General features: G+C 38.7%; 1 protein-coding gene across 3 annotated transcripts in view; it reads left to right on the top strand.

The window, feature by feature from the left end:
- Positions 1 to 21,911, top strand: part of cntnap2a (contactin associated protein 2a) — a 322,102-nt gene that overhangs the window by 236,229 nt on the left and 63,962 nt on the right. For all 3 annotated transcript variants that reach the window (XM_017428430.3, XM_037973045.1, XM_037973044.1), the window contains exon 16: positions 19,029 to 19,185. In XM_017428430.3, the coding sequence (XP_017283919.1) occupies positions 19,029 to 19,185 (157 nt within the window). The remainder of the gene's footprint in view (positions 1 to 19,028; positions 19,186 to 21,911) is intronic.

The following is a 21,911-nucleotide window of genomic DNA, read 5'->3' as shown; positions in this document are numbered from 1 at the left end:
TCTTGTTGAATTAATGCTTGCTACATTCCGTTATCTTTGTGTTTACATTAAACATTAAACGGGGGTGTTTTGTGCCTCCGTTTGATGCATGTGCAGCATTTAGGGCATATGTATGTGAACGTTTGCGTGTGAGTAAGAGTTTTCTCTTGGGGAAGGTCAGGGACATTAGTAGGATCGGTACAGACTTGTTCATTTTATTAACTGTCTTCCTGATTACATCTTGCCCTGGGGTATGCTGCCTCCATTACCCAGGTCAAAGCATGATTATGCCAGAATAGATTAGAGCTCTGTTTCCTTCACTCAGAAATCCCTGCGAAGTGCTTAAAACTTGGATTTACATACTTTAAGGTAAACGCATTTACTAGAAAGCAAATTCACTGTGAACTTTGGTAAAGGAAATTGTGTGACAAAGTTAAAACCTTTTATCGTGTCGAGTTCTGATGGGGTTTTTTTTGTTTTTGATAAAGCTCCGGCATCTTTGTGGAATTGCCAGTCTTGTCCTGCGGCAAATATAAAGGTTGCTCAGCTGGGAGCTGAAAGGTTAAAGCCTTTGTTTTTAGGTTTCAAAAGAAGCATCTGAAAGATTCAACAGCAAGCTGAAATTAGTGTGCAACTAAAAAGCTGCTCCTTCATATCTAAACTTGAGTCCCACCGCTAAAGCAAAAAGGATATTTTCAAAGAGTGTGTTATTAGTTAAACTCTGAGTTCTGCCTGCAGCGTTATCTCATCCAGGTCCTGGCCAACATGCCCCTTGTTAAAAATGGACAATCCCCCACTGATGATGGTCTCTATTGACAAAAATGTTGAACTTTAGATTGATGGGCACTGTCAGGCGTGCGTGTTGTGAGCCGGTGGGGATATCCCCTTGTGAAATTTAGATGGACGGATATAGGTGACATTTCCAAACTCAATATTCAATTATGGATGAGGCCTTCTCTCCAAATGCCTTCAGTGAGTGCTGATAACTGTCAGACAGCTCCCATAAATGATGAAGGCCTATCCTCACATGATTGACGCATATTCATCATTTGCACTCCTCTGCTGTGAGGCAGAACAAGCAAACTTTGGCTCAGTCAGTCAGGCCCTCATTAACGTCTCAGACACAAAGAGCTCATACTTAAAGCCTTAATGCACAACATTCAGTACCTGTCGCTTCCACGTCATTAAAAAAGTTATACACACCTATACAGCAATGACATTTACTGTGATCAGATAACATTTGTACTAAAACTACGTGTTGCAATGTGTCACGCTGAATGTGTCTTCTACCTACATGCATTGAAGCAAACCCAACTTTATACATTTGACTTCAGCTCCATTTGAAACAAGAGTCTCAGTAACAGGGATTCTTCAAATATAAATAATGAGTTGTCTTTATTGTCAAGAGCACAGTAAACTGTGAAAACTGCAGCATACTTTGATGAATTAATGAGGCTGCGTGTAAATGGCACTCGCGAAAGTGTTCATTCTGTCAGAAACCTGCAAATTAAACATGGAAAAACTGTAAAATTCCATTTATTTTCTGGTTTATATTAGAAGATTGCAAATAAACATGAGTTCCATTGTGATGATAGAGAGCAGGTCTACCGTTTACCATCAAAACAACAACCTTTTGTAGCTCTTGTCCAATTTCATCAGATTGCTATTGTATTTAGAGAGTTTGAGTGTCTTAAACCCTGCAGATGTGACTCATCCCCCATTAATCAATTACTGCTTTTATTACACTATGATCCTGTGAGCTCCTGGTAAATCAGGCTGTTTTGATCGCCTGACTGTTCAGAAGAGCATGTTTCTCCACATTACTTCTCTCTTGAGTCTGTTGTGATGCTTGAAATAGTTTTCTCAAACCAAGCAGACAATACTCTCTTCCTAGTACTCTCATTCTTGTTTGCCTTATTCCTCTTCCTGGAATTTCACCGTCTTTTGTCTAGTCAGCCCTTCTCATGTACTTTCATCAGCTATAGCTATAGCTGACATTGAATAAGCATGAATTAATTACAAGCAGAATACAATATAAAGAAAAAAAATAACTATCTTCTCATGAACTGCCCTGTTTTTAATAATTGCCATGATCCTTCTGTCAGTGTAGTAAATCAATTATTCTGTTCAGAACCCGCTTTAACTGGTTAGTCAGTGATCCATCTATCCCACCATCACATCCATCCGTCTACTTTTTTCCCCTCTGCTTATCTGTGGTCAGGTCACAGAAATACCAGATTCAGGAGGTAAACTCAGACATTCCTTTCCCCAGTGAAGCTCTCCAGTTCCTCCTGGAGGATTTGAAGGTGTTTCCAGGTCAGAGATGAAATAGAAATCCTCCGGCGACTTCTGGCTCTGCCCCGAAGTCTCCTCCCAGTGGGATGTGGCCTGAAAACCTCCAGGAGGTGGCAACCAGGACAAAAACAAAGTGCTAGGAACGCATTATTAGGTCATTTTGTTCTAACATTTGGAAATAACTGTTAGAAAATTGCACTTAAAAGCAAAACATAAAAACTTAGAGGAATAAAAAGTTTTAACTCCAATATGTAGTTTTTGCAGCATGATTTGAAATTTCCCCCTGCAAATCTGAACGTCTCATTTAATGTAACTTTTTTAAACTTATATGCCTCAAAACGAAGAAAGAGGGTTGTGTTTTTCATGGTTTTTGAGTAAATGACTTCAGACACTGCATATATCCCCTCACAGGAAGAAAGTGCATTTTTATATCAAGTCTTTTTTAAAAAGTTGTTGATGACTTTAGGTTTGATTTTATAGTTGCTTTGCACATTTACATGTACGTGAAATGCTGTTTCTTTTACTTGTTTTTTTTTTTTTATTTTTAGTGTCAAGCATTTTAAATTTTACTTATTTTTATTGCTTTAAGCCACACCCTCCCAAACTGAACAAATTCAACCAGGTAATTTATGAAAGTTTTAGGTCACTGAGCTTCACAAAGTGAAACAAATTGTCTCATTAAAATATAACACTACACAGTCAAAGTAAGTTTTCAAACTTTCCAACTCAACACCATTAACTTACTCCTTGTCATACCTCATCATCAACCTATAAATATCATCATTTAAACTTCTACAGAGGCTTCCGCCGGCACATGCATTGAGTTCTCCACAGATCGTTCAGACACTCCGTGTTTTCAGGCTGTCAAACCAAACCAAAGCTCGTGTGCTGCCCCCAACCAACACAACAGACAAGGAAATTGGACAGAGAGCTGAAAAGTTCTCTAATTATGGAACATGGCACATCATTAGGGGCTGTAATGAGCTTCCTGAAGCCAGGTGCAGCCTCACCTGTCAGCCATCTCCTCATTACTAAAACGGTCAACATGTTTACCAGGACGTCATGGACAGGTTATTAGGGAGTGATGGGCAGGTGGGCAATGTTCATTAAACTGCTAAAAGTTCAATGCATCTTCACTTTATTTAAAAAATGCTTTAAGTTTTGTCTTAATTCAACGTGACTACTTAAACAACACCTTTATAAATTGATTTGGGCGGTAAAATCATTGTATAATTGTAACTATTCTTTTTACATGAGTTAACATCTCATTGAATTTTTAAAGTTAAGTCATATTGACTGTGATATTTATGTACTGTCAGAAAATAATTCTCCTTATTCTAAGAGATTATAAGACTTGTGCCTTTAGTTACAAGTTTAACTCAGTAACTGTTGAGCTTTAAACGCACTTCGTTAAGGCTCATTTGTTACAAAATGTCAAGCATGTCTTCACAATTTTTTAAACATAACCATTTTTAAAGACTTAGCATCCCTTAAAAAAATCCCTCCTGCCCACCGCCTCTCATGCCAGAGTTTTATACTAAGATATTCTTATGAGTTATAGCCACCTCTGCCAAAATTGTAAATAACAATCTGGACAATCTTGTGAGATTTCACAAGATGTGTTTGTGCTCAGACTATGTGTTGACGATGACTCTCAGCTGCTACCTCGTCATATATGAGCTCAACCTTAGTAAATTTAACTGAGTTATAGCCTTTTTATGTGGGATAATGTTGAATAGGTGTAACTGGCATATTGAATTTAGTTAGTAATTAAGTTAATCAGGTGAAGGTGGACACTGAAAGACTACTTTCTCAGATTTTCATTAATATTTGTTCACTGGTTCAGGAGCTATTTTGCTAACAGACAGAAAGGATCGACTCTAATAGTTTAAAGCAACACTTTAAAAATGGATCTAGAGTAACCAGTTAGTGTTAAGAGTATGAGTTAGGGAGGACTCACAGCTTTTACCACACCAAACTTTAACTCAATGTCTGTAATTCTGACTGATTTATAACCATTCTTGTGTTTGCTGAAGTTGCTTAACTCTGTCAGCCATCTTGACCCCAAAAGTTATTGAGTTGTAGATGTACATAACTTTCTGAGAGTTCCATTAAAATCCAGCCAGTGGTTCTTGAGATATTTTGTTAAACGATAAAGAAGCAAACAGACACAGAAATGGGCGAAACATCATCACCCTCTTGTCTTCGGCTGTGGGCAATAATAACAATCCCTCATTCAGGTTTTGTGCCATCAATGCATATATAGATACTTATGATCAGCTTCAGTATGCACATAGATGACATCATTTTCTGCAGTACCTGTTTTATCTTCATTAATATGCAGATTTATGCAGCAAAGTCAGAATCTACAGGGAAGCATCTTAAATGATTCTGAGTCTCTGTGTTTATCAGAGCTCATCTTCACACCGATGTAAAAGAATATAAATGAATCATCTGTGGCCTTGTGACCCGTGTGGATTTTTATCAAACCACAATCACAATAAATAATATTGAGTCATCCTTTAATCATTAAGGGCTGTTTTAAGTGTACAAATTATGCTGTAAACTGTTATAAAGTTGATAGAAGCACTATAAAACACTAACATACTATAGATCGTTAGCAGACTGCACATTTACTGTCAGCCGCTTAAGTTAGAAACAAAACTCTGTATTTAGATTTGTTTCCTATAGAGTGATTCTGTGACTATTACAGCTGCTCTGAAGGTGAAAGCTGATGGTGCGCTTCTAACAAAACTCTTCTAATGCTATCTAGCCACTGTGCTTCCAACACTGTTAATGCCAGTTGCCCCCCCCCCTTTTTTCAAGGGCAAAGTTGACAACTCTTAAGTACAAGTTGTGAGGCAGTCTGTAGCTAAATTTGTTTTTGACAGGAACAGAGGCAAAGGTGGAGGTGGATGAGTGAAAGGAAATGCATATATTTGTATGGCTTTACAGGGAAAACAGAAAGTGAGTGCCTTTATATAATGTTATGTCCATCACGTTGCCTTGTTTACACTAGATACAAGTTTAATAGGTTGTCTGTATTTGACCAATTTTCGTCTTCTTACACAGGAATTATTTTAATAGAAAAGTATGTAAAATACATCAATAGTCTTTGAAATGCAGGGCTTCCTTCTATCCTTTGAGACACAATTTAAAGCTACGCATATTTAAAAAGCAGGCTTTGATGAGATTAAAGTATTACCCTCGAGCGTTTACTTTAAGTAAACTTTGATTTTTATGAGATATGATACTTTGGAGCGACAAACCATATGTTATGTCTCCTTTAAAACAGGTAATGGGAGATGGAGAGCCACTTTACAAACATAGAATGACAGAACTATTTTGTGTATCCTGAGTAAAATAAGCAGTTAAAAAAAGCATGAAAGATATATAACCAGTGAAAGAAAACAATAAGGTGAAAACTAAAAAAAAAATTCACACAGTGGCAGCTGCAGTCAACCTTTAGAGAAATCAATAACTTCAGCTAAAATCGAGACAGTAGGACACTGAAAGGAAGAGAAAACGAAGGGGATGGGGAGTGGGGAATACCAAAGGGAAAGGAAGAGAAAGCAGCTGAAGGCAGACAAAGCTGAAAACAGAGATTGAGTGTGTTAGAGAGGTAGAATAAGATAAAGAAGGTTGCCAGCTCTTTGTGCGCTCAGAGAAAAACCCAGTGGGTTAGTGGCTGCACTGCTGAGGTCAGCCTCTTCACCTACAAGTAAGCTGCAAACAAAAGGCATGATAGGACTAAAGGAGAGGAGGAAAATGTAGCAGGCAGCATGTGAAAGGAGTGTCAGGGGTTATTATTTGTTCTGCTATGAAAGACAACCAGGACATCGCTGAAATGTCTATATTGTCAAAAAAAACACCAGTTTCTCTTCATGAAACTGTTCTCTCAGTGTCTTAGTTTGTAAAAATTGCTTCTCAGAATATTTCAAGGTAGACACAGTGATGAAATCCTCCAAATATATCCCTCATTAGCAACCAGCAGAACTATGATGAATACTTGAGACATGCAAGGCCACAATATTTTGATATTGCACTGTCAGAAGATTTCAGGGAAACTGACAGGAGAAGCCACAATCAAGGATGAATCTTTGCACTCTGACAAGTGTTCATAAAAAGTGTTCACACCGATAATAAGTGACACAAACATGACAGGAATCAGCCCTTCTTGATGACTGCTGACAGCCTGTATTCTTTGTCTCACTTTCCAAGTCTTCTTTTTACACTTAACCATCCTGATCAATTTAGATGTTTTCGCTCTGGAAAAGAACTATTTCATTTTATCTGATTTACCTGGGATTTTATGACTGCGTTCATTCAAGTCATCTGAATATACAATATAAATTAAGATAATTTTCAGAAAGTTTTAGATGTTGTATTCAACTCTGTAAGATATTGGTGTTCCCAGTCAAAAATGGCCAATCATTAGAAATGACTCAGGCCTACAGGCTATGAAAAACAAACAGAAAATTTCAATTTGTAATGTTGATTTAAATAAGATTCATCAAAGCTTCAGTTGATGATTCATATATTACCAAGAATTTATAATCTGATGTACTAAGGCAGTGAATTTTTGACCAGGAAAGTAGTGAGCAAGGAATAAACACAATAGGTGTAATTTTCCCCTGATTGTGACCTTATTATTTAATAATCCCACTTGAGATGAGACACAAAGAGAAGATAGAAATACACCTGGAGTTGTTTGGGTTACAGCACATCTGGACCATAAATAAGGAGAAAATAAGTCCAAATTTAAAGAATAAAAATAATGTTTTTAAGGATAAAAAGACCAAAAGCCGTCATGTCTCTGACAGCAAAATGTTGCAATGATGAACACAGCAACCAGTTGTCAGCAGGAAGCATGTCCCCTTTATGAGTAATACAAAGCTAAAATCCAGAAAGAGCTTCGCTGACAACTGATAGACACAAGAGAGAATTTCTCAGTTGTTTTGTGTCACAACAGCATAAAAGAAATTCAGAATCATATCGTGGGTGTGTGCATGTTATCTTGTATGTTGGAGTGCGTGGGTGCCTGAACTGCAATGTGTACGGATTAGTTCGACGGTAATTAATTTTTCTGACACTGTGCCTGAACAGGAGACTTACTGAGACTTTTTTTAGTAATCAGTAATTCCCAAAACGCACCGAGGTTTACTGAAAATGAGTGGAACAATATATCTGAGAACAGTATGGCACCAGTTACTCATGTTATGTTTCAGTTTTACTCAGTGTTAACAAATGCTATTTCATCTTCACATAATCCTAATCCTCTTTGGTTTTTGTTTACGAGGCAAACACATCCGCTAAATATTCTGAGGAGTCTTGGGTGAATATTTTGAATAATTATTATTCTCCTAGGGAAATATTTTTCTCTTGAATAGGAGGTGTTTATTTTTGGTGGACGATAATGGTTTTGGCCGTGTCTGCATGTGTGCCTGTCTGATACCAGAATATATCGTTAACCACTAAAAAGATTTTAATGAAACTTTGCAGAAACTAATCAGTGAATGTACCTCTACAACTGGACTCTGAATTTATCAGTTTTTGGAGTCAACCCAATTGAAGATGACTGCCACAACTATTAACCAACACAAAAATGGCTGATTGAGCTTAAATTTGATAAAGTAGTAGCTGAGAGTCATTCACAACACAGACTCTGAGCATGACATCTCATATCGGATGAGATTCTGCATAATATTTTCACGGTTTGACCAAAATAACTGCAGTGCAGTACTTCAAGGAATGCTGAGCTTTTAATGAATAAATCAGCTTTGGCAACTTGTTGCAAACTGGGAAATCGGAGAGGCTTCAGGTATTTTCTACATTTCTATATTAAATTCTTCCCTTTGTTAAGTAACATAGGATCACTGCCTGAAAGAGAAAAATGTCACCTGTAGCAGAAGTTGAATAATTAACAGATTCACTCTTGCAATTTTTTTTCCTATTAAAGTTTGAATAAGTGTTGAAATCACATCACAGCAGATGCTTTTTTATGCTCTATTTACCTTCTTCCTTGCATCTAGTGAGATCTATTTAATGAAGAGAAGTTAAAACAGGAGTGACAATTTATTTTGAACTCTTGCATCTATTGACTCTTTCCACCTTAGCTGTCAGATTTCTCACATCTCCCTCAGCTTCAGATATAACAATATATCCCTGAGGGAATGTGAAGCCTCGCTTGTTTTCACTCTCTCACCCATAATCCCTCAAAACATCTCTGACACGACCAATTCTTCACTCCTTCCTTTTGCTTCTGACAAGTCATCTTTCCACAAGTCTTTCTCCATTTTTGCTCTTTCTCTTGCTTTCTATTTTCTAAACTCCCTTCAAACCAGCCTCCTACTGATTTACTTCCCCTTCTGCCTCTCAGGCCTCGGCCTTGCTTTTTTTTTTTGTGATTATGTAAAAGTTTTTACTATTGTTTCAGCATTGCCTCCAAACAGAAACAGGGTTTCTGGAGCCCCTAACAATATGTTTTTGCTTCTATGTAGACAGCTTAAACACAACCTTCTGAAAACTGTGATGTCCTAATTCCACCTCAAATCTACTACAACCCAAAACGTGACAAATGTAACAACAATAACAACAGACTATTTACTGCATTTGTGCTGCAGATGCTACTTTTTCCAACTATTGTGAAGCCCTAATATAGTGTATTACTTCAATGTAAAGACAAGGCTGATGAACAAAAACATTGGTTGGAATACTTAAAAGTAGAGCAAATACAAAGGGCTGCAGAAAAAAATTTTAATATAGAAAACATGTTTTAAAAGAGTGACACTTGAGTAAAGAATTTACCCTGACTTGATTTTTTCCCTTCAGCCGCCCTCTGCTCGATACTTGGCCTGAAAGAAATCATAATATCTTGAATATTTGGACTGACACAACAGTCAGCACTCACTTTTCTGCACTTCTGCGGCCTTGTAGTTTAATGTGACACAAAGTAGAAGTTCTTTTTGTGTTTATAGCTAGTGTAAGCTTTATGCGTATGTGCTGAGATTAGTTTTTTTTCCTGTGTCTGGCAAAAATATACAGCTACTCGGAGGTCCCACTGTTCTGAAGCCCTGCCAGTCCGAGTTCCCTTATGGCACACACTGGAATCAAACTTTGTTGTTTTAGTTTGTTTTATGCAAATAAAAGCATTAATAACTTTTTTATTATTGTCAGTTCTTTACGATTTCACGCCGTACCTTAAAAATCAGAAAAAATGTTTTCACTTTATTGCCCATAATCCCTAAAAATATCTCTGACAAGTCATTTTGCTCTTCTTTCTCCTGCTTTCCATTTTCTAAACTCGCTTCATACCAGGCTCGGACTCACTGATTTACTTTTTTTCTCCTGCCTCCCACTCTGGCTCTCTTTGCCCTCGCCTCCGTGGAGTTGTTTATGACCCGTTCATCCTCCTCTGTAATTATGAGTGTTGCTCACTGTATCCCCATCTATATGACGAGCCCGACAGATATGCAGGGAGATGGATGGCGCGAGGTAAAAAGCAGAATGAAAAACGAGCTGGGCCATTTTCTTCGTGGCACATCTGTCCGTCGGCCTTGACCTGAGGGGACACGGCACTAAATGTGACTTATAGTCCTGAATGCACAGACACACACAAATGCTGATTGAGATTACCCCGTGGTAATGATGATTACAGTTGTGTATAGGCTTCAACCTACACGTTTGTCAGCTACAATGGCTGCTTGGGGGTGTAGGCTTTTGTGCACACACACTTTAACTTCAGAGAGTTGTGGGGCGAGCTGGTTATTTTGCCCTTTATCAAGCAGACAAGCCAATTAGAGTCACAACTATTGATATGAATTTAGCCTTCCTCCCCCTCTCTGCTCTTTCCAATGTGTTTTTCATTTAATGGATGATACTCTCAGTGATGACCTGTTAAGAGTTGTTGATGGGAGGCATTGGAGGAGTGAGCAAAGGAGGCTCATCCTCTGAACTGTCGGGGAGGTGGATCCCATTAGGTGGAAGCTTTTGAAATAACTCATTATCCTTCTCTGGTCTGTCAGCTGTGCATTCTCATGCAGAAAACAGAGCTGTCTCTGCATGCATTGCTTGCACTGAAGACAGCAGCAAACTCACACTGTTCTTCTTTAAAAGAGGAACCAGCAGATGTTTCACCAGAAGAAGAATTTCAGTTCTCCTAAACATCGGCATTAATGTTACTGTGTTGCAGCTTAGCAAATTCTTGTCATGTTCCTGCCTTGTCTAAATCACTTCTTATGAAAGGCCAAAGCATTCTTTTAGACTAATATCATCTTATGTTGTAGCCATCTTGGTCAAACCTTAAAACTAACAATAAGTGCAACCTCATGATCCGTTAACATTTGGTGTTTGTGTTGTTAATGACCGTCAGCGACTACCACACCAAATTTTAGCTCAGTGTCTGTAAAACTGGTTGAGTTATAGAGATTTTTTTGTTTGTTTTGTGTGTTCAGCTGGCATAGGGTTCAGTCCAAGAATTTATAGGTTGCAGATGTCAACCCGGTCACTGTTTTCTGAGTGTTTGAGTAAAATCCATTTCGTGGTTCATGTGATTTTTTGCTAACAACACAGACAAACACTCAAACAGACACAAGGAAAAACATCACAACGCCTTTGGCTGTGGCTGATAAAAACGAACACATGGAGGGCAGCTTCTTGATTGCACATTGCCATCTCACTTTTACATTTTTTGGGTGGGAAGTTTTTCTTTGAAACCACTCTCACATATGCACTACGGTTTTGAACATGTTCCGAAAGAGATACGTGTTAGAACCCCCATGGATTTGCTCCGTACTGGATGCTTAGATATCAGTAAAACTGTGAGACTGTGTGTGAAAACAGCAGGTAATCCTCCAGAGCATTTAGGACGAGTAGATGTGAATGCTGATTATAGTTGCTGCTTCAATCTCTTTTATGTTTTCTTTTATGTTTCCCAGAATGTTGCTTTCAACTTCTGTTGTCTTGGCTTCCAAAATCCAAACAAGGCAATGGTTTCAAGCCTTTGTTTGTTGCAATATTTTAAATATTTTCCATATGGAAGCTTTACGCTTCCTCTTCTGATCCCGTAAACAAATAAAGAGAAAGAAGTTCTGGTTTACAAAGCAAAGAACATTAAAAAGAAAAGAGACTTTTGAGAAATCCATTGTTTTTGCATTTTTTATTTATCACTCACCGCTGAAAGGTGAAATGCTGGGCAATGCTGTTTGTGCCTGTTCCTGTGTGTGTGTGTTCGCTTGTTTATTGTGTTAGTTTCACATGTTATCTCACACTCACACTCCACATAGACTATCAAACAACCCCTTCCAGTTAGGAGTTGTCTATTTAAGCAGCAGAACATTCTGCATATTTTGACTGGCTTTTCGTCAGCCCCTCCACCACTCAGACATCCACTTGTGCGCTCCGGAGTGAGAGAGGTGTTTCATCGCGCCACTGCATGTAGAGGAATATGTTCAGGGAGTGACGTAACCAGAACCTAAACACTAAACTCCAACTGCATTCTACAAAAAATATATACTCATTCACATACAGGTTGTCTGTTAGTGGCACCAGCAGTTCAACTAATGGTGACTTACTTTCGTTTATAAAGCTAAAAAAGTAGTTTTTCTACAACCATGTTTATGTGCACATGCATCCATGTGTCATCAGTGTTGTGTAAAACTTTGTAAGCTTGTGTGGTTTATTTCCCACTTGCATGTGGTCGTAGGTGTCGGACAGATCCGCCTGCTATCACTTTGTACTTGTCACCTTCTGGCTTCACACTGTAACACTCACTGCCCTGAACCATCATTTCTTCGCATGCACAGATAACTTTGTGACAGAGCGCAGTTTAAGGCAAACCATAATCTCAGAATTGTAATTTTGGTTTTAAAATGAACTGGAGTCTGTCCTGACGGATTTTAAAAAACAAAAGTATTTATTAACATTTTGAGCGATCTCATGCAATATTGTGATGTCTTGCATGATCTGTGTTAAGGATGATTGTCATCTACTACCACACTAAAGTTTTAGCTCATTGTCAGTAATATTTATGGCTAGTTTTTGTGTAAGATAATTCTGATTAGCTGTAGTGGCCATCCTGAAATGGGCTGACTCCAAAAGGTAATCAGTTGTGGATGCAAAAGGAATGTTTCACAAAGTTTCATTGATATTTGTCCAGTGCTTGATCATATATTTTGCTAACAGACGAAGTTGACTCCAACAGCTCATGGCAATGTTTTAAAAACAGATCTTGCACAATCAGTTAGTTCATGAAGTATGTGATGTGAATCCGTCTCAGCGACCACCACACAAATATTTAGCTCAATGGCTGTAAAACTGGCCATGTTGTAGCTATTTTTGTGATTCCTAAGATTGCTTTGCTGTGGCAGCCATCTTAAATCAGGTTAACTCTAAAAGGTAATCATATGTAGATATATACATCCATATGTTACACAGTTGACTTCAATAGTATATATATAATGTAAAATAAAACAAAGTTTTAAAAACAAATCTAATGTGATGTTAGGCATCTGATGGGGTTTACTCTCAGTTACTACCACTTCAGGTTTTAGCTAAATATCTGTAATATTGACTGAATTTTGTGTTTGATAAGATTGCTTAGTTGTGGTGGCCATCTTGAATGGTGTTAAATGGAAAGCTAATCAGTTGTAGATGTACATCCAATGATTATTATCTGAGTATAACATTAAAGTCTGATCACTGGTTCATGAGGTATTTTGCTAATGCTACAGACAAACAAACATAAATGCAAGCACACAAGCAGACCCCCTTCATTGATGGGCGATAATAAACACTCACGAATCAGAGACATTAAATATTTTGGTATGCATTGCATTCTTTTGCAGATCAAACCTAAATGAATAGAAAGGAAAGGCAGAGTATGTTTCAAATAAACTTCAGATAAAGACCAGAGCAGGGGGGAGTTTGCAATTAACAAAGATTAAAGGGCAGATTACAGGGAGACTAATGAAAACATAAAGAGATTAGATGCCAAGAACGAGTCATGGAGACATGAGATAGATGGACAGATATGGAGCACAGAGCCAGAAAAAGGCCACAGAGACCAAACCGATACAAGAATGCAAGGAAAATGTGTGCAAGGCAGATATGAGAGAGAGAGGAAAAGAGCAGCTCGGTAAAGCAAGAGATCCAGCAGTGCAAAGAGAAGAAGGTAGATGGACATATTAGGTATAGAGATAAAGAGAAGGCCTCTGAGACAGGGTGATATAAGAGAGCAAGGGGAGAGCAGAGCAGAGAGAGAAAGACCTAAATATTTGAGAGCACTAGAGATGGGGAGTGCTGCGGTAGGCCTGGGAGGTAAGGGAGGTTCTAAGACTAATTTGATGGATAGATGGTTGGGAAGAAGAGAATGATTGAGACAAAAGAAAGTGACAGGGGATCCAGGCAACATCACTGAGATGTATTAAAAGGAGCAAAAAGGGGAATAAACAGACACACATACACTTCTAGAGATAAAGAAACGAAGGGAGACAAAGAAAGAGATGCACGAATGCCCCTTCTGTCTAACGCACACTGCATTATCTGTTGTTCTCGGGAGACGTCCTAGGGCACAGCTAATGTGCCTCCCTGCAGCCTCTTCCACAAAACCAGAGATGTTAAGAGGATAGGAGGCTAACAGAGACCAGCCTGAAGAGATATCAGCAAACAGAAATGCAAACAAAACAAGGACAACACAGAAAGAAAGTGTGTGGCGTCCTGACAAAGACAAATTGATCCTTGGCTATATGTGAGACACTACCAAGATTTGAAATGTGTGTGTGTGTGTGTGTGTGTGGTATCTTTGTCCAAAACCTCCGAGAGCAAGAAATGGGGCATTTGTATTTAAATGGGCATCAACTTTTTTGTTGAATCACCTCCAACAAAAATAAAGTTTTGGCAGTTTGTGCATAAGACTTGCATTTACCTTTTTATTAATACAGTAGCTGGGCTTGTTAGAGAGAGAAGAACAGTATTGATTCACATTTACACCCTGCAGAGATTAATTCAGAGTGCAGAATATTGAAGTTTTCTCATCCGTGAATGTGAGCACTTATGACTTTCCACATACTTCGCATTTGTTTTCTGTCAGAGGATGGCCAAATAGTACAGTGACACTTTTTTTAGACTAAATAGCTCCAAAAAGGGCAAATTAAAAAGTTTAACAGAGCACTTCTATCAGAAACCATACATCCTATGGACTTGACCACTGTCTAAGCTACCAAATCAGTGTTCATCAGCATACCTTACAAAAAACAAATCTACAAGAACTCAAAACACAAAATTTCAACTTATTCCTGGAACTTGGGAGTCATAACAAAAAAGACCTCAACAGAAAGCTGAATTGGAGACATCGTTTAGTGAACTGACAGTAATAACCTACACGCTGTTGATGATGATGCTTTAAAAGATGTTTCATTTTAAAAGATACAAAGAGCACCACACTGAAAAGCAAATAACCTAAAAACCACAAGTCATGAGTCCAGAGTTTTCTGTTGGATGTTTTTTTCCTGTTCATTTTTATTCAAAAAGGATTGAAAGGGTGTTTTATTTTTCTGCCCACTGTCTCTAAGTGCTTGCTTAAAGATTGTTTTTCTATACACAGTATTCTGTGGCAACTTCTGAGAGGCCCCTTAAAAAATAAAATTTACGTAGAAACCAACAGCCCATCAACATGTCCAAGCTGTTGTCAAGTTGTGCATCACTCTCCAGAACTTGGAGAGGGAATTGAAATCCCCACTCTCATAGATTTTGGTTAGAGTGAAGGCAACATCAGACCAAAGATGGAAATTGAGTGTGACAAGATAATATTTTTGTCTTATATCAGGCAAAACCTAAATATTAGTTTTCTGTGCACCATTTTGGATCAAATTGCTCAGTAAAATAAATTTATATAACTGTGAGGCCCCTTATCACTCACACGGTAAAATCCTTTGCATTCCTGTCTCTGATTGTCTTTCTGTCATCATTCCTACCTTTTAACCCCCTTGTTTCTGTCCTGTTGCATCTGTTCCTCTCTGTGTCTTTGTCTTTTCCTCGTCTCCTCTATCCATCTTTACTTGGGGTAGAGTCTCAACCTAAACAGAGCAGACATGATGAAGATGTAGACATTAACCTCCGGATAAAAGAGGAGATAAATGGGTGAGCATGTCTGAGAGTGGGAGTATGTGCATGTTTTGTATATTGCTTAAGTAACAAATAGATCACAACAAGTACTGCTGTGTGTCTGTCCCTGAAGACAAAGGAAGAACACAACCACAGGCCTTATCAATCTGTCACGGCTGCATTTTCCTCTCCTATAAACATTATGCATGTGGGCAGAGGGATTTGGCAATAAAAAAAGAAAAAAGGGGATGAGTATGGCTGCAGAGAGTTAGGACTGTAAAGATGAGATAAACATGCATGTATGGCCAGAAGATCAGACAAATAAGCCACTTTAGCAATTAGCTGCGTAACAAGTTGTTGTCATACTGCCAGTAATGTTAAACATGAGAGTTTATTGTGCAGTTACAACATCTAAATTACATGGCATTCTTTTTTTATTATAGAAATTATTTTCAGTTACTTGCTCTTAGACATTTTTCTTTTATGCCAAATTGGAGCCTATTTATCTGCTGTATTGTTCCATTTCATCAAATAGATTCACTGAAGCGCACGGAATCTACCAATCTAAATACTAATCATACTCCAAAGGGACTTGTGTTTATTATGCTCCTGCTTTTGAACCTTTGTCTTCTGTCCCACAAACATGCAATCTGTTCATATAATTAAAGGCTGAGCATTCCTTAAAGGAATGCTTATCACCTGCTGTCTTTCATGACTAAGACCTTCCTATGTTGAGAAATGGACTGTAGCTGTTTTGCTCAAACCTTTAAAATGATGTTACGTGGACTCTTGTGCAATTTATGAGATGTCACACTCAGATTACGTGTTGTAAATAACTCTCATTCACTACCACACAAAGTTATACTCATTTTTGTGTTAGCTAATGTCAATCAGTTGTGATAGCCATCTTGAACTGAATTGACTCCACAAGTTCATCAAGGTCCAATGATCATTTCCTAAAGGTTTCGACAACATACACCCAATAGTTCATGAGATATTTTGCAAACATGCAGACAAAGTTGACTCCAAATAGTTAATGGTAACATTTTAAACAAATATCTCACACAAATTATCACTCAGAATATGTGCTGGGGATCAATTTCCGCTACTGCCACATCAAATATTTGGTCAATTGATATTGACTAAGTTATAGCCATTTTTTAAGGTAATTTGCTTGCGGCAGCCATCTTGATTTGGGTTTACTTCAAAGGTTAATCAGTTGTAGATGTCCATCCAATCATAACGTACTGGGACTTTAAATAAAATTTGTCCAGTGGTCCATGAGATATTTTGGTAACAGACACACAAACACAAAGAAACAGACAAAAAACAATATCATCTGCCTTCTTCTTTCAGCCGCAGGTGATAACAAACATAAGGATGTACCTACACACAAAAACAAGCTGCTCGGCTTCATCTTGGCCTTGCCTCTCCTTGTCAATCTCCATTTGAACATGGTGCCAGTGTGATTCTGTCTCTCTTTCCTCACATCTTCATCCATCCATGCTGCTGTGCTCTCATCCTTTTTCCCTGTACTTGCTTCTTCTTTTTCTCCACTCCTGAGTTGTTTGATTTGGCAGAGCAAACCAAATCGCACAAGAGACTTAAGCTGGCAAACTCATGTAGCTCCCATTCCACCTGATGCCCTGCTGTTACTCCTGCAGTTTCTCTCCTCCCATCTCTTTTCATCTTTTCTCCTATCCCAGAAAAACAAGTGGTGGAAATGGTCATGTGCTCTTCTTTTTGGCATTAAAATGCAAGTGTCAGCTATAACAGTAAAATTGAAAGGCTAATCTGCCCAAATCCTTCATACTTTGAACTGTTCAAATTTTACACTCTTACCCAGCACCCACCTAACACAATGTGTGGGCCAAGTGCGAACTGAGCAGAGAAGCAAAGTCCTTTGTTGCCATTGATTTCCTCCCAGCAGACAAACAGAGGAAGCTTGGTATTTTTACACACATTTGTTTGGCAGCGACACGCAATTGATCAACACTGCAGCATACAGCCGGCTCCCAGTTTCAACAAGAATCTGGCGTTACACTCGAAATTAGAACAGTTCATAGAAGGTGGCCACCATATGGCAGCCACTGTTTGTGTCGCTGGTGTTTCTTTGTCTCTAGCCTTAGCACACCAGTGTATAATGAGAAAAGGAGACTGATTGGCAGTGCTCCCGCAGCTGTGCCAATCAGTCACCCCTGGCAGACGTCCCTGGACTGCATTGGTCAACCTGTACAGCTGACCAGAAATCCACATCCCACCACCTCAATGTCCAAGCACTCTTTCTTTCTTGACTCTTTTTTTTTTTTTTTTTTTAGAGGCCTTCTGTTCTGCTTCTAGCTGATATACAACACAGGCTGGTCGACTACCTGAACCTTCTAGGACACATTCGACACAACAGTTAGACAGGGAATTTATTGGCGTAGTGCAGAGAGGCCAAAAAAGTTTCTTCTCTTAAGCACAACCTGGCACTGGTGGGTCTACTGGACCTGATGCACTTTTTCAGCTCAGAAGGGGAGGTATCACCCCACATTTTTATGCAACCACTACCTTTTTTTTATTTTGGCCACAGACCCCAACATCCTGAACCTTCAGCCTGTCCAACTTCAAGTTTTACTTTATTATGACATCATAATCAGTCATACAGTTGTGTATTCTGATTAAACAAGTTGTTTCTTGAGTGTAATGTCTTAATAACTGTCTGCCTTCAAAGATTTACTGAAACTACAAGAGAACAGTTCTTTCGCTTTCCTTTTCATTTCTGAACAAGAATGATCAAAACAAGAGGTGTTTTGGGATTTTCTGGACTGACTGTGTTTTGGGATCGCTGGTGTGAGTGTGGGACTGAAACAAAAGTGAACATACTGAAGTGCAACAACAAGAACAGTAGCATGTTCCACATAAAGGGAGAGCACTGATGAAGGCTTGTCTGAACAGTAGCCTGAAGCGAGATGAAGCTAATTTTTTTTTATGAGAACAATACAACCGCAGGTCACCAAGGCCAAACACACACAAACTTACACTCACAAAATCCTGTATAAACACACACTGACTCATTTGTAGCGTCCTCCTGGAGTTTAGTCTCACATCATGTGATAATGCAATATATCAAATCTCTCAGTGCTGCTTCAAGAGTCGGTTTCTGTTTTTAAAAAAAAGCAGCTCAAGAGATTTCATTGGCTTTTATGAAATTTGACAAATTGATATTGACAGTGCAGTTTATTTTATAAGAATAAAGTGGGAAACGTAATATTGTTCTCCCTGGCTGTGATATATTGCCAGCAACCAATATATTTACTCTTATCTCCCTGCGTAGTTACCATCCTATGCCAGAATACATTATTCAAGGCAAAGAAAACAATATTACATTTCTTATTGAAGGGCAGTAGTTCTTCACCTTTTATCCATTTATTAAAACATTCACACAAACCCAAACAAACCAGCATGCACATGTGGTGGGACTGAGTTTGATCAGTTTAATATAACTTTTTTCTGCAGAAAAGCAGGGTTTTGTTTCATCTTTTACTTTTCTGGGCAAGGTATAATGAGCAAAGTGGTAGTCAAACACCAGAGGGACACTGAGGGTGAATAGGGGCTGTCATCTTTTTAATAATATACTTATAGGTTTGTTTATGTCTGTGTTTGATTCGCAGATGGGATCCCCTACGCATGGTGGGTTGGTCGAGGCAGCGAGAAGCATTTCTACTGGGGCGGCTCAGAGCCAGGCATCCAGAAGTGTGCCTGTGGCATCGACAGATACTGCACCGATCCCAAGTATGACTGCAACTGTGATGCAGATTCTAAAGAGTGGTAAGTCAAAGGGAAAAACTGTAATTTCTCACAATTTGGTGTCGCCAACAGTCACAGCTGACATCCAGGAATATACTATAAAACTGAAGTATTTATGCTTTACTTTTTTTAATATTTTATTTTTCAAAGATAAGTATTGTACTCATTAACATAGTTTTTCTGGAGTTTTTGAAAGTGAAAAACACATGAAGCATTTCAAATACTGTACATCATTTGGCTAAAGATTGAACCTGATTTGGAAAAAGAAGCTAAATGCCTAAAGAGTAATGATTGAACACCATTTTTCACATATAAACACCAGAATTTTAATGTTACTTTTTATATTTTGATTAGTACTTCTGTTTGAGTAAAGCAAATAATGCAATAGGATGAATTTAGGCTTTGAGATTATCTTTAGTTGTTCTGTATAAAATCTCATGCACTTCAGTGTGTAATGTATTGTACAAGTGTGGTATTACAGTGTTACATTTCACGGAGTCCAGCAGCACTGCAATGACAGCGTATGTGCGGTGAGGTGGTGGGATCAGTGCTGTTTGGAGTTCAGTAATGTTATGGCTCTGGGAAAGAAACTGGCTCTTTGTCTGTTTGTTGTAGTTTTAATAGAGTGTAACATCTGCCAGAGGGCAACAGGTCAAACATCTGAGCACCAGGGTGGGATGTGTTCTTCTAGATGTTTTGTTCCCTGCTGAGGCAAATGAAGTTGTTAGAGGCCTTCAGCAAGCAAAGAGAGCTGTCAATTATTCTCTGTAGTGTTTTAATGATCCTCCAAAGCCGCCTCCTGTCTGCTTCAGTGCAGCTATTGTACCACACAGTGTTGCAGCACAACATTACACCCTCAGTGATAGAGTGGTAGAAGTTTATCGGTAGCTTTCTTTTTGAGTTGTTTCTTCTGAGACTTTTATGCAAGTATAGTGTCTACTAAGCCTTCTTGAAAAATATTTTGACGTTTTCAATCCAGATAAGGTCAACTTGGAAGAAAGGGTTGGGGTTTTTTTAGCTTTTCTTGCTGTTTTATTTTTAATGTAGGAAAGGACCAGATCTGCCTTGTGATTCATAAAGCCAAGAAGTTTTACGCTTCTTGTTGAGGATTTCATTTTAGATTGTTTGTGAAAGACCTCAAGGTTTGTTGCAGAATATCATGTCTGTAGGCATGAGATAGGTGTAACCACTGCTATATCATCTGTAAAATCAGAATAGTATTGCTGGAGTGAGCAGCACTAGTTCTTGGTGAGGACAAACTAAAGCCAGTATCTCACTGGGCTGTGACTGTCGGAAACGAGTTTGCAACTCCAAATGACTTATTTTGTGTGCACGACTTGCAAAACTGCATTCTAGGCATTGCACATTATTTCGTTGCCCATATCGTACCAGTCTCAATTCACTTTGTTTCCACCTTGGCAGACAATCGTGTAACCTTTGTTGGTCAAATTGTTTTGATCTTTGGCCATTCTTTTGACTTGGACTGCCATTCGAATGTTTTGATTAGGAAAGTTCTGTAGGTATTTCTCCATGTGTACTTTATTGGTGCAGAACTTGACATAGACTGTAACAGTCTGTTATTCAGATAGCTTCTACTCAGTGTGTGCAAAACATTCCTAAAACTAACTAAATGCATCCTCAGTACAAGTTTTAGATAGTTTCTGTGAGGTGTATGTTGGGGTGTGCAGCAGAGAAAGTTAGTCTACCAAATTAGAGTGAGATAAGAGGTATACATAGCTCTGTATGCATTCATATATATTAAACTGACAAGGCTGAGTGTGTTTTCAACTCCATTTGGGTACTTTGCATGTTAGTAGAATTTAGGAAGTACCGATGTTAGGTTTGCCTTGTTCAAATCTCTGGAAATAAAATAAAGACCCCTTAAGGAAAAAGTGCTGTTGTTTATCTACAGTAAAATACAGACGACCCAATCCAACATTAGCGCCTGGTGGTGTGTAAAGAGTTGTGTTAATGACTAGTATTATCTCTCAGAGGGGAGAGAATGGACAGCATTTAACAGACACAAATTGTCACAGTGTGGAAATATGGAGACATCCTCTTCTCCTACCTGAGCCTTTGTTTCTGTCCCAGTGGTGAAATGTGCAGCCTGTGAGCTGTAACGCAGCATCAGTATTCAGCAGGTAAACCCTTGTCTGTGGTATTATCATGGCACAGCAGTGGCTTGATAGACAGCAGCTTGGATTTATACATACAGAGAACATGCATCTGACTTGTCTCCCTGCAGTCTAGATCTGAATCCTACTGGAAATGTAAGCCCCACGATAAAGAGTTGAATTATTCAACAGTGACTACAAACTCTTGAACAACTAAAATCTAACAATAAACAAGAATAAACATTTAAATACTGCAACGGCCTTTTCTCAGTTTTAAAGGAAAGAGAAATGTAATGCAGTGAGATGTGACTTCTCTCCTAACTTCTTTAGAGTGTGTTCCTGTCATTTATTTCTTTATTTACATTTTCTGACTATACTGCAGTTGGTCAAGGAGGACACCTAATATTTAATGACTCCTGAATCAAATTTCACATTAGAAGATCTGGGAATTTGCTGATTGCATTTCAGAAAAATCCATCCGTCCATCCATTCTCTTCCGCTTATCCGGGGTCGGGTCGCGGGGGCAGCAGCCTAAGCAGGGAGACCCAGACTTCCCTCTCCCCAGCCACTTGGGCCAGCTCCTCTGGGGGAATCCCAAGGCGTTCCCAGGCCAGCCGAGAAACATAGTCCCTC

The sequence above is a fragment of the Kryptolebias marmoratus genome, linkage group LG21, assembly GCF_001649575.2.
Source record: "Kryptolebias marmoratus isolate JLee-2015 linkage group LG21, ASM164957v2, whole genome shotgun sequence".
NCBI classification, from domain to species: Eukaryota; Metazoa; Chordata; class Actinopteri; order Cyprinodontiformes; family Rivulidae; genus Kryptolebias; species Kryptolebias marmoratus.
The sequence above is the reverse complement of the archived record's forward strand: the minus strand, read 5'-3'. Positions and strand labels throughout refer to the sequence as shown.